Source organism: Lathyrus oleraceus, chromosome 2 (assembly GCF_024323335.1).
Source record: "Lathyrus oleraceus cultivar Zhongwan6 chromosome 2, CAAS_Psat_ZW6_1.0, whole genome shotgun sequence".
NCBI lineage: Eukaryota > Viridiplantae > Streptophyta > Magnoliopsida > Fabales > Fabaceae > Lathyrus > Lathyrus oleraceus.
The window spans coordinates 160181172-160194859 of NC_066580.1; the positions used below are offsets into that span (position 1 = coordinate 160181172).

Sequence of the window (13688 nt, forward strand, 5' to 3'; positions counted from 1 at the left end):
TTTTTTTAATGTAGTGGTTATAGAAAAAAAATTGTCTTTAAAAAAATAAACAAAAAAATTGTCTTAAAACAAAGAAACAAAAACAATATCGTAATAGGTTTCTGAATTTTTTTTTAATAAAATTTCTGGCACACAAGTAGTTACCTAAATAACAGCAACGGTTTGAAATGTTATATTAGAAAACATTGGGAAAGTATTTGATACAAATAACTGCACTACTTAAACTGCATTTGATAAAGAAATTATTGAAATTAAAATTTTGATTTTTTGAAAATTATTTTAGAAAACACCATCCGAATAAAATTAATATTTACCTAAATTTAAAAGACCAAACTTAATATTATATAAAAAATATATATATTAAAACTAATAATAATAAGATAAGTACAAAGTAATAAATTAATTATGGTTTTTAATGTATTATTTTAGAAAACACCATCTGAATAAAATTAATATTTACCTAAATGTAAAAGACCAAACTTAATATTATATAAAAAAAATATATATTAAAAATAATAATAATAAGATAAGTACAAGGTAATATATTAATTATGGTTTTCTAGTATATTATTTTAAATTTTTATAAAATACTGATGAAGTATATATATATATATATATATATATATATATATATATATATATATATATATATATATATATATATATATATATATATATATATATATATATATATATATATAGAGGTGAAGATATTCATTTATCACTTATACTTTTTATCACTCATTTGATTCTCTTGAGTTTATTCTTCATCTCTCTCAAATCCCATGCAAAAATGAATCAGTTTCCTCCTTCATGGCTTTCAAAATTTCTCGATTCCGATGATGATGCATTTGATAACCAGATTAATCCTTCTGGTAAGCAAATTTCCGATCATAATATTCTGTTTCCCAAAATATTATGTTCTAATTTTTTTTTCACTTTTTCGATAAACGGTGAAAATACTTGTTGTAGTATGTCATTTGTAACGATTTTCTGATTGAAGTTTTTGAAAATGATATGAAAATATGAATTAATTTGTTTTCTTTCTTTTTGGTTGGAATTCCACTCGTATAAGCAATAATTTTTTTAAATTTTTTTTAAATAATTGATGTTTCTAATATATAATAATAATCAGATACATTATTTATTTAATGAATTAAAATATTTTGTTATTGTTTATGATAATAATCGAAAGATGTATAAAAAATATATAGCAAGAAAGGATCATTTTATGATGTATTATGAATTCCATGAAATTTAAACTTAATAATTTAAATTGAATGTATTAATGTATAAGAAAACTCTATTTATTATATACATTGAATTGAAATATTTTAGTATCTTTTAGATTGAGGTTAATTTAAGATGACAACTTTTCTATCCATCATAAAAGGGTTGAACATTGTATTTTGATCAATCACATAGTAGCATTTAATTTTAGTATATTTATTATTTATTGAATAATATAATTTTAAATTGTTTTTAAAAGTATTTTACATTGACCATAGCTATATCAAACTTTTTGTAAGGAGTAAATAAGAATTCTCCTTAATTTAATTATTTTAATTGAATTTATTAAATAAAAAAATAATTTATTGAATAATGGATATATATTTGTTATTTAATTTTCACCAAATTTTTCAATAGTTCCTAATCATGATATCATTATCTTTAATCTATCTAACTTAGTATACTTTCATGTAGACAAGATAAATGATTTTGCTAGGATTCTCTCCGGTGATTGTAAAAATTATGATCAACATGTGATACAAGATTTCAATGACGACGTAGCTTCGTTACCTTCAACTCAGGTAGAATTTAATGAATTATAACTTCGAAACAAAGAGTTTAATTAGTGACTAATCTATGTTCAATTTTTTTTTTCAGATTGAATTTCTTGACATTAATTCACAAGTTGCAACAAATGATTCATTTTATGGTAACCATATATTCTCATTCTTATCAAATTACTATGCATTATCATTGAAACTAAAATTTTATTTTATTTTGATAAATTTCAGCTTCATTGAATGGTTGTGAACAGAGTTATTGCACAAATAATTCCAACATGGTAATTATTTTTCTCGTAGATTCTTATAAGATTTGCAAGATTTATCCTTCAAATAATTATTGACTATTTTTTAATTTTGCTCAGAATTTTGACGAATTTATTTATCCAAAAGGGGATCCTGATGCTGTTTCCATAAATAAGAAAGATGTTGATCTATTACACCCAGAAAGATACATCAATGATACAATTATCGATTTTTACATCTTGTAAGTTTATATATATATATATATATATATATATATATATATATATATATATATATATATATATATATATATATATATATATATATATATATATATGTTGAAATTAAAAAAAAAGGTGTAATTATTTAAAAATCTCAATTTTGACAGATATTTGAAGAATAAGATACAAGAGAAGGAAAAGGCTAGGTTTCACTTTTTCAATAGTTTTTTCTTTCGAAAATTGGTTGATATGGACAAAATTTCGCCTAAAGTTTGTGATGGAAAATCAGCATTTCTACGTGTTCGTAAATGGACAAGAAAAGTGAAATTATTTGAAAAAGATTATATTTTCATACCAGTGAATTTCAAGTAAGTAACTATCAAACTCTTACTTCCCTTTGTTGTTTGTAGATATATTTGTGTTTTTTATTAGAATATAATTTTGTTCATGGTTGCAGTCTTCACTGGAGCTTAATAGTAATTTGCCATCCTGGTGAAGTGGTTAATACTATTGGTGAGTTTTTGGATTTTTCAAATCAAATCATTTTTGTTAAACATATTTTTTTCTTGGAGATTATGTTAGGGTTCATGTTTCAGATGAAGAGTTGGACAAATCACTTAAGATGCCTTGCATATTACACATGGATTCTGTCATGGGATGTCATAATAATTTGAAAGACATTGTACAAAGGTATTTTAAGGTTATCAATTTTTTTCCTCCAAATTTTCTATTGGTTTGTATATGCTTTTTTTCATTTAAAATGTTTAGTGTTGCACTCACATGTGCGAAAGTTGGCTAAGAGTTAAGCATGTGCTCTAGCTTGAAATGATGCATAAACAAGAAAATGGATTATTTTAAAGTTATTATGTTTATTTTAATTTTAAAAAAAAAAGATTTTTATAGTATAACATAATTTTATGTAAAAAGAATTATATAAATTTTTTTCATAAAAACTTCAAATAAAAATTTAATTTGAATAATTATTTTTAAAATATTAATTTAGATATTTCATTATTTTATTAAAAAAAATTGAATACTAAAATTTTAAAAAATCATTTAATTTTAAAATTATTTTAAATAGATTTTCATAAATATCATTTTTGAAATAAACTTTTAAAAAAATTTATGATTTCAACAATATTTTAATTTTTAATAATATATATTTATATTATAGAATATAAAATTAGTCTTTTAATTAAAAAAAATATAAAAAAACTTATAATATTTTTAAAAACGGTTTTAGAAAATTCATTTTTGAAAAATAAAAGAAAAAAATTCATTTTTTTTAAAACTTTAACTCTAAAATCTAAACTTGTTTCTCTTCTTTATTTTACATTCTTCATTTTGTCAATTTTTTTTTTGTATTCCTTATATTTATTTGTATTTTCACTTTAAAAGTATAACTCAATAATTTATATATTGACTCATCTTGTTGAATTGACAGTTATTTGTGGGAAGAATGGAAAGAGAGAAATAAGGATACATGTGGAGAAGATCTCTCATCAAGATTCTTGAATATGCCTTTTTTTCCAATTGCGGTATCACTTGCTTACAATTATACTTTCTTTAAACTTTTTTATTTTATTTTATGGAATCTCATAGGATTGAATCTTGATAGGTACCACAACAGAAAAACTCATATGATTGCGGTATCTTTTTACTTCATTACCTAGAGCTCTTCCTGGCAGAAGCTCCATTTAACTTCAATCCATTGAAAGTAACCACTTCCAACATTTTATTAAATTATTTAAATTGCATAAAAATATATAATCTATTTTCACCTTATAACATTTTAATTTGTACTTAATCTCTAATCATTCATGTTTTGAATTTTTTAGCTTAATTTGGATTGGTTTCCACCTGAAGAGGCTTATCACAAGAGAACACTTATTCGTGAATTAATCTTTGAACTAGTGAAAAACCATGCTTCACATGAAGCAGCTTCTACTATGGTTTTCAATGAACACTTTGAACAAGAGGCTACAACTCCCTATTGTCACCAAGAGATTAAAATTTCACCACAAACAAGTTGTTCATCGCATGATTCAAATGACCTAGAGATGCCAAATATCATGTTTTTGGACAACAAGAATTGGTATCAAGGAACACCATCTCTACAATTTTATCAAGATTCAAATGTAGTTGATGACAAGGCCATCGATGATGATGTTCAGATTATTGACAATTTGAAAGTTGAGCGACCTGCAAAGAAGATGAGGCTGTAGAAGTGATGAAGTCATGACTTGTTTTACTTTCACATGAGTTTGAATAAATTTTATAGATTTTTCTTTGGAAACATGTAAGTAGTGATAAATAATGAGTATGTAACATCTTTTAATTCATCTCTTGAGAAAAAATACAATGTTTTCTTTTATCTATGACACGCTCATTTAGGTAAGAATTATTAGATCTCATCATTCTTCAAGCAAGGTAATTTATATCACACTTTATATACAAAATAGATAATTTAATAAAAGACTTTGACATTATGCCCCAATAATTCTTACATAAATTATTCTTACATTTCTAACAAATTTGATATCTTTTGAGATTTTGCTTAGTTGATTTTTTTGACATATTTTTTTTTATTTTAATGGTACAAGATTTCAAAGTCATTTCCATTGAAAAGTTAAAAAAAAGTAGTAATGTTTTTCTTAAATTTTAACGATTTTATTTGCATTTGAGTTTGGCAGGAAGTAACGTCAACCTACGATTGCGTTCTTGTTTATCGTGAAAATTGGTAAACAACCGTTGGTCTTTCAAATCAATGATATTTTGCTTACTCACAGGATGAACCAGATTGATCCTATGACATGTGCTATTGCTTAAAATGGTGTTTGAAAAAGGATGAACACTTCAACAGTATTCATGTATGAAGATTGTTTGTTTAAAGCGTTTTCAAATGGATAAATTGCAGAATATAAAGAAAGTGTATTAAAAGCGTTTGATAAATGACTTGCAATAAAAGATAAATTCTGGACAAAAGATATAAATAAAGGTGTTACCAAACGTACATTCTCAATTATACTGGTTTCTCAACACGCTAGATACTTTGAGTATTCTGAGTAATTGTACAGCAATTGAACACACGCAAATCCTAACACTAAGACTCCTATATATACTAAATTGAAATAACCACTACCAACGACTTTTCTCCCAAGCAATGACACGTCGCACTCGGCATGTCTTCAATTCATGATAATGCTTCACGCGTCTTTTCTTTAAAACTGGATAAGAATGAAATACAGTTATCCTTCTTTCATTCAAATTCAAACATGTGTCGAACGCAACCTTCTGTCAAAATATCGTTCTTTATGTCGAAGTCAAAAATGTCTTCAAAGTCTCACAACAATTCCCTCTTACACAAGGTAAACTTCGAATGGCTTCCTCATACCATGTTCTTTATGTCGAAGTCAAAAATATCTTCAAAAGTATTTTCTCTTCTTTGTCTATTAGCCCTAGTCTGACGTTGAAATTTCCAACTAACAAATTGCCCCCCCAAAATGTCTTTTTTGACATAACGAAGAAAATGGAATTTTTTTACAATCCAATTCAACCACAAACTGTTCATCTGCTATGATGTCACAGTCATGATGATAACTTTCGCAAAACGTCTCCTCAAAACCCACGTGAGGATCTTTAGGTAATCATCATGTTTCCTAGTCCCTAGGAGATTGTGGTTAAGCTTTAATTGCTACCGTTCATCATGGCCATTTTAACTGACACGCATCCCACTTTCTATTCACCAATTAATGCTCAATAAAAACCGCTTCCACTTCAGCAGCTTATAAATAGGTGTAGTTAACATTTTTCCCAACTTTTCATATTCTGAGCTTCCTCAAAAACAATTTCTTCCACCCTTCATCTTCCTCAAACCAAAAACCCATTTTACTCTTTCCTTCAATCTTTCTGCAACAATGGTGTCATCTACAAAAGCTACCAAGGAATCAACCAAGACCACAAAAGATTCTAAGAAATCTCAAGGTCTTCCTCTTGCTGACAAGATTTTAGGCCCAAACACTGTGGGTAATCAACAATATGTTCCAGAGCCTCTTACTGAAGAATAGAGGAGAATTTTTCAATCACAGGTATTGATTCATATTTCTATCTCTAGAAAAACTCATGCAATGCTAAGACCATTATCAAATCCAGATGTTGATCAAAGTAAGCTTAAGGAATTTTTCCCAACTTACCATAGGTATAAACCCACTGCTTGTGCGAAAAAACCTAAGGTTAGTAATGAAACCAATACTGAGGAAAACCCTAACCCAGATAATCAGGGCAACCCTTCGACTAACGAACCCATTAATCTAATATATATGAATAATGGTTTTAGGGTTTTTTGATCTTGTCCTTTATTTAGAGGTCCCTCTGATTATTTAGGTTAGTTGGAGAAGATAGAGAAGAAGAAATCCCAAGTTTTGAAAGAAATCGGTATTTTTGACTTAATACAACTATCGAAAGTAGGATCTGGTTATTGCTAAAGCATGTTAGTTTCTTCTCTATATTTTTGGGGTAGTACTCATCATAATTTTCACCTCCCCTGTGGAATGATGATGCCTACACTCTTCGATATATCTTCCATCACAGGGCTTAAACCCACTAGTGAAACTTATGATCTAGATTTTTTGTCTAAAGACACCATCAATTTCGATACCTCTAGATCCACCTTTACCATACACATATCATATTATAATGATCAGGATATTGATGAAGTCTCTAACACAGAGCATATTTCCTTTCTTTCTTTGTGGCTGTCTCGTTGTGTTTTTTGCTCGAAGTCTCTTCAGGTAGCAATGAAATTCCTTACATTGGCAAACCAACTTCATGTTGGACGCAACGTATGCCTCAACGAAATGATCTTGGTGAACCTTTATGAATCTTTGGGAGAAGGTGTAACTTTCCTTAAAAACATCCAAACAAAAGGGGACTTACTACTTTCTGGCCCCTTCTGGCTGTTACAATTATGGTTGAATGCTAGTTTTGAAGCATGTCTTCCAATTCATAACCCTATCGACGTGCATGCTAATGCAGCGAAGAATATGAGAGTCGAATGGACACACTTAGCTATGTTAACTCCAAGTGATGAAGGTCGAAACCTTCAACAAAGCTTCACCAATTACGTGATGATGTTCGCCAAGCGCTATAAATTCACTCCAGTTATGGCTCCTTTCTCCTCAAGAACATGCGGTCCAAAGTGGTTTACGAGGAAATTCCCCTCCTCGTCGAAAGATAAAGAAGCTGAATCAATCACTATTTGGGAAGCATTCCTTACTCCTAGGGTATTCTCCCTAAGTCTTAACCAATCAAAAAGCAAAATTACCATTATAGCGTACCAACCAAATCTTGTCGCACGATAATTTGGTCTGATTCAGATCCTTCCAAAACCTCTTTATGCAAAAAAGAATTATCTCCTTCTTTACAACAAAATCCACACCGAGGCTACCAGCAGCAGGAAAATAGATAGATATGATGGCCAAACAAAACTTACTCTAGTCGCCTTCAAACCTTACTTTCTCTGTACTCATGAATTTGACCTTTGGTGGCGTGATTACTACTCTGAAGAATTTTTTAATGTTTTTGCATTCCATCACCACCTCACCAAAACTACTTTTAATATGTATCCTCCCAATTTGACCTTTGTACGTTAAACATGAGCAACAGTATAAAACTGCTTTTAATATGTATCCTCCCAATTTCCCTTGACTGCCAAGTGCTGAATTTGGTGTGGCTTTTAGCCTTCCATTTCCAGATTTGTTCGTCTGTGGGGACTTTGTAAAAATCCTTCGACAAGAATCTCAAAAAAGGGCTAACCGGGTGGTTTCGACTAAGCACAACTTTGACAGTTTCAAAGGGCACCTTCATATTGGCATAAAAGACGTTCACATAGAGTCTGAAATCTATGAAGGTGTGGAGTTAGAGGTTTTTCGACTCAATTCTTCTCTTAATTATTCACTTTTCTTTATCTTGCAATAATTTGGTTCTTTTCCAACTGTAAAAAATCAACCCAAAAAAGTTTCCCCCATAACCAAAAAGTCCATCGAAGCAAGAGAGGAAGATGCTAGTAAAGAAACAACGACAAAGGTATATATATTTTATATATTGACACCTTCAATTTATGTATTACCTTCATATTTCTAATCATTTGAACTCTCTTTTTTCCTCAGACTAGCCGAAAACCACCACTAACACCCAAGAAAAGAAAACAAAAAGAACCCGAGGTCGAAGCAATCAAGTCTGATGACGATGACCTATCTCCAGACACTTCCAAACCCATCAAACAAAGAAAGAAGAAACAATTGAATCTTCCAGATGCTCCTGTCCAGCCAAAGGTAAAAACAAACAAGGCGAAGAAACTTCCTGCCCCAAAAATACATGGGGCCGAAACTAGGCCAAAGTCGAAGAAAACTCCAGAACAAATGGAGAGTGATAACTCCAGTCCAGGGGATGAATGCCCTAAGGTAAAATACTTCACCTTAACTTTTGAATAATTAACTGTATCTTCTTTTACTTTCGACTCACATAACTTTTATCTTATTTTCAGGCTGCTGCAGGAAGTTCTAAACATCCAACAGTCGAACCAATTATCGTCACAATCGTCCCTGATAGTAGTGGTGCTCCCAGATATCATCCCACAACTTCTCTTGACTCTGACACAGGTCCTATGGGCGAAGTAAACAATCCTTCTACAGAAATGCAGGAAGATTCTCCACCAAAAACCATTCCTCAACATTCCTATACTAGCGGCTCCGAACATGAGGATGAACAAGATAAAGATGCCCCTGTGAAAAAAGATGTAGAAATGTAAGATGTTAGGGAAATTCCTGAAGACGAATCAGAAGATGGTTCCCTCAAAACTAGCCAAGGTATGGGTAATGATGATGACAAATAAGAAGAGGATCAATCCATGTTTAACTTCGATGTAGAACCCCCAGAGGATGAGGATAAGGAACGAAACAATGATGGTAATGAGGAAAGGGATGTACGAGAGGATCTACAAACACCATAACAACCCAAGACCAATCCTAAAGTTGATGTCACCAAAGACACCATAAAACCTTCGACTGCCACTGCCACTACGCTATCTCCTGTAGAGTTAGAAGTGCTAAAACAAAGAAACCCACTGGAATATCTGAAGGCTATCATCAGTGCCAAGGGTAGCTCGTCAGAGAAAAGTCCTAGCACTTCGATAGTGTCAGGGGGACAAACTACAAGCCAGTCTGGTAGGGAAGTGCTCCATAAACTTAAAGAGAAGGCCTTCAACATTGATTTGATCCAGCTTTTAGAGAATGATACTTCTGCCTCCTACAGGATTAAAGACCTCCTGAAACAAATCGATGTCGTACATGCTTCTCCAGAAGTCGCAGATCTTGTCATGGATTTGGGGCTGATGATTGACTGTGTTGTTGCTGGCCCTACTCGAATAAGGGAAGCTTAAAAAAAATTCAAAGTAAATCACAAACCCAAATAGTAGAATGGGAAGCAGCCGCTGAATCCATTGCGAAAAGTGATGAGTTGGAGAAGGCTTCTGAGAAAAATAAGAAGGAGGTCGAAGCATGTGACAAAAACATTGATGCTTGGGAGCAACAAATTAAAGAGTTGTAAACCAAAATCGTCAAGGCTAAGGAGCGCAAAGAGAAACTCCTAAAACTGGATGGAGGTGTGTTGGCGAAGGAAGTTCAAATTGGCATGCATCATGTGGAAAAGGCCCAAAAGCTGGGAGAAGAAATTGACACTCTCACTTGTCACAAATCTGGTTGGGAACGATGCTTACAACTTAAGAAGTCGAAGTACCATAAGATGTTTAATTACAACTCAAATAATAATCAACTTATATGCTTTAAATATTCAGTTTAGGCTTCCTTAGAGGTTTACAATAAATAATAAGAATACAAAGACTCAAACCCTATCACACTATATTTTCAATACTTGTTTTTTCTTGTCTTCAATGGTAGGAATGATTCTTCTTAAATAGAAAACCATATGTTGGCCTTTTCTTCGATAGACATTTGATTTGATACATAACTAATTCCGATGCATATATAGTTTTCTTATACATTAATGACCACAAAGAAATTTGATTTGATTTTATCTTCATCCCATTTAAATCTACATTTAATTGGATTTGATCTTATTAAATCTCTTAGCAAATCTTACTAAATAAGATGTTGCTAAAAGATACAACAACAAATCTTCAGTTTAAATCAAACATAATTTCGCTCAGAAAAACTCGCAAACCTTGGCCTGTAGACTAAGGCTAGATTTTTCACACATGCTGGGACATCTTGTCTGACATGTTGTATCTTCATCAAAAATACATCTTGTACTACCCATGTTGTTTTACCTAAATTTGGAGGCCGGTGCAATCCTAGATTTGGATATGTGATCATCCTCCCCGTTGATTTGCAATATTTTCGAGGAAGTTGTAGATCTAGATGGTGGAGCTTAGACCGAGTAGGCTCTGGTGAGCCTCTGTGCTTACCCCTACGCACATTTCTTTCGATAATCGGAGACGCATGAACAAAGGAATCAAATGGCGTGTGCAGATTGGAAGGTTGAGTGTGATTATGATTCGACGTCACGAGGATGTTACATGTTGATCAGTTGAGATAGGATCTGAAATCGTGGAAATCACAGGAATCAGGAGTCGTTTCTCATAGACAGCGACGTTGTTCCTTGTGGAACCAAAACTTAAGAAGATTGCAGAAACTACGGTAGATCGAAGCTTCTGGGTGATTCTGATGGAACGGCGTTGTGGATCGAAGGTTGCGGTCATTGTGCTTATTAAACCAGAGACGTTAATCTTGAATTGACGTTGTCAAATGGTGTCGATCTTGAATCGATGTTTTTAACCTTGGATACGACGGTTAAAAGGGGGTACCTGCATGTTTAGCATGCTAACGTTCAAGTTAGTTTAGGGTTCAAGATAATCATAGTGAGAGTGGAGATAAAAGATTGTGTACCTGGACACCCTTTGTGAATGTATTTACACATTGGACTTAACCGAGGCTAAGTATTTTTTATCTTTAAATAATACTTAATGAATTATTTAGAGTCGGCTAGGCTGACTCTATAGTGTGACATACATCTGGTACATATTTTATTAATTTATTATAATATTTAATTAATTTATTAGAGTTGGCCTAGCCGACGCTACGTTATCTATATTATATTATTTTACATTTTATATTGTAACATACATATTATGTTTATATATTTAATTAATTATTTAATTAGAGATCTGTGATCATCTTCCCCATTGATTTGCAAGATTTTCGAGGAAGTTATAGATCTAGATGGAGGAGATGAGACTAAGTAGGCTCTGGTGAGCCTTTGTGCTTACCCCTACGCACATTTATTTTGAGAATCAGAGATACACGAACAAAGGAATCAAACAGCGTGTGCGTATTGGAAGGTTGGGTATGATTATGATTCGACGTCAAGAGGATGTTATATGTTGGTCAGTTGAGATAGGATCTGAAATCATGGAAATCACAGGAATTAGGAGTTGTTTCCCCAAAGACGGCGGCGTTGTTCCTTGTGGAACCAAAAATGGAGAAGATTGCAGAAACTATGACATAGTAAAGCTTCCGGGTGATTACGATGGAACGACGTCGTGGACCAGAGGTTACGATCACAATGCTTATTGAACCAGAGACATTAATCTTGAGTTGACATTATCAATCGGTGTTGATCTTGAGTCGATGTTGTTAACCTTTGATATGACAGTTAAAGGGGGGGGGGGTACTTGCATGGTTAGTGTAATGGTAAATTCATGACCATAAAATTATGGGTAAACTAGACATCAATAAAACCAAAGTCGCCACCGCGCTTTTATTGTTTCCAAAGAAAAAGGGAAAAGTACGAACAAAACTCAAACATAAGAAGTTTTCAAATTAAAACTAATAAAATGTCAGAGATTACAGGTAAGGAGGTTGGTTATATAGAGGGAAGGTGTTAGCACCCAAAGTGTCCTAGGTACTCCTAAGGAGCCCTTTTTTGTGTGCAAGTGATTTGGTCTAAATGATGTTTGATAAAATAGAGTGGGGGATGAGAAAAAGAATCATTAATTATATTTTTGTGTTTGACAAGACCTTCGGTCTTATGCCTACGTACCAACATAAAAATGAGGGATCAAAACCTCGTAGTTCGTGGTAAAAATTTCAAAGAAGTTGGTGGATTGTTTTTAACAAAAGTTTAAGTGAAAGGGCACAAAAAGCCAAAGATTGAATGGGGTTGTTAGTTATTTTCGTCTTTTTGAAATTAAAGTCAATATGGTTAAGTTTATTTACAAATTTGATTAAGGAAAAGATTTGAAAATTCAATGGCCTAAGGCCAAGGTTTCTAATCATTAAAACATGTCTAAGATTGAAATCATAAGAAACGAAGGTTTTTGAAAAGAGGGAGAAATTTTGAAATTAAAGAAGTGGGAAGAGATGAATGGACTATCCTAGACAAAAATTAAAAGTTAAGAGTTGAAAAGATCTAACCAATGGGATACAATCCAACTGACAAGAATATCATATATAAACCCATTTTCCTTTGGACTTTTAGCAAGCAACAAGCATAAGCAATATCCAAACAAATCATATGAAGGCCACGACATCAAACAAAGATGGTCATAACATCCAAGCAAGCATTCCAATAGCTAGCAATCTTTAATTGCTTCTAATGTATCAAATGAAATATTCCTTGATCAACTCAAAACATTCATCAACCATAGATAATAATAACAATATAACAATTAAACACAGAGACAAAGTAACAGATGAATCAAGGGCACTCAGGATCTTGCATCAGATGAAAGGCACTGTCAAAGATAGCTCAGTCTCAAATAGTGGCATTGGCCAAGTCCTTTAGCATAGGGAGTGTTGCCTAATCCTAAGTCCAAAAGTTCAGATCAAGTTCAACAATCCACCAAGATGTTTTTTAGGGTTTTTGTTGTTATTAGGTGTTTTAAGGTTCTAAGACCACAAGCAAAAACAAAAGCAAGCAAACAATATATAGAATCACAAGATATGGCTCCAATGAGCAAAGTGAAAAGGACTTGAAATATAGACAAGATGCATGAAATGTAAATGGTAATGAATGATAAAGGTACTGAAACTTAAATTGCATTAAGTAAATAACTTGAAAATAAAGCAACATTAATAAAAGTTAGTCAATGATTAGTCAAATGTTAGTGAATAGTTTTAATTGTTTAAGTAATTCTTTGGAGAATACTCAACCATTCATTCACAAGTATGAATTCTTGAACCAAGCCATCATCCATGAGAAGGGCTCAACTTGGATAAATTAACAAGTATGCCACTAGCTCTCATGAATGGAAAAAAGGTCAAGTTTCCACACAATGCCATGAAGAATGGGAGACTTACAATCTCACTTACTAGAAAGATATGCCTTGAGGGATAAATTTAGCTCTATGTTAAGC

The 13688-nt window shown here is 31.9% G+C and overlaps 1 protein-coding gene across 1 annotated transcript; it reads left to right on the forward strand.

Moving 5' to 3' along the window:
- The first annotated feature begins 712 nt into the window (after positions 1-712).
- On the forward strand, positions 713-4562 carry LOC127121267 (probable ubiquitin-like-specific protease 2B). The gene is made up of 11 exons (XM_051051819.1): positions 713-875; positions 1705-1811; positions 1888-1939; positions 2022-2071; positions 2156-2277; positions 2425-2625; positions 2715-2770; positions 2854-2947; positions 3702-3795; positions 3876-3974; positions 4096-4562. The coding sequence occupies exons 1-11, from the start codon at positions 794-796 to the stop codon at positions 4480-4482; spliced, it is 1344 nt and encodes a 447-aa protein (XP_050907776.1). The 5' UTR covers positions 713-793; the 3' UTR covers positions 4483-4562.
- Positions 4563-13688: the final 9126 nt, after the last annotated feature.

What these genes read in the sequence shown, in the direction of transcription:
- LOC127121267 (XM_051051819.1), top strand. Translation starts at nt 794, where the DNA reads ATGAATCAGTTTCCTCCTTCATGGCTTTCAAAATTTCTCGATTCCGAT. An exon ending in CTTCGTTACCTTCAACTCAG is followed by an intron (nt 1,812 to 1,887) that starts GTAGAATTTAAT and finishes TTTTTTTTTCAG; the next exon opens with ATTGAATTTCTTGACATTAA. An exon ending in TTAACTTCAATCCATTGAAA is followed by an intron (nt 3,975 to 4,095) that starts GTAACCACTTCC and finishes TGAATTTTTTAG; the next exon opens with CTTAATTTGGATTGGTTTCC.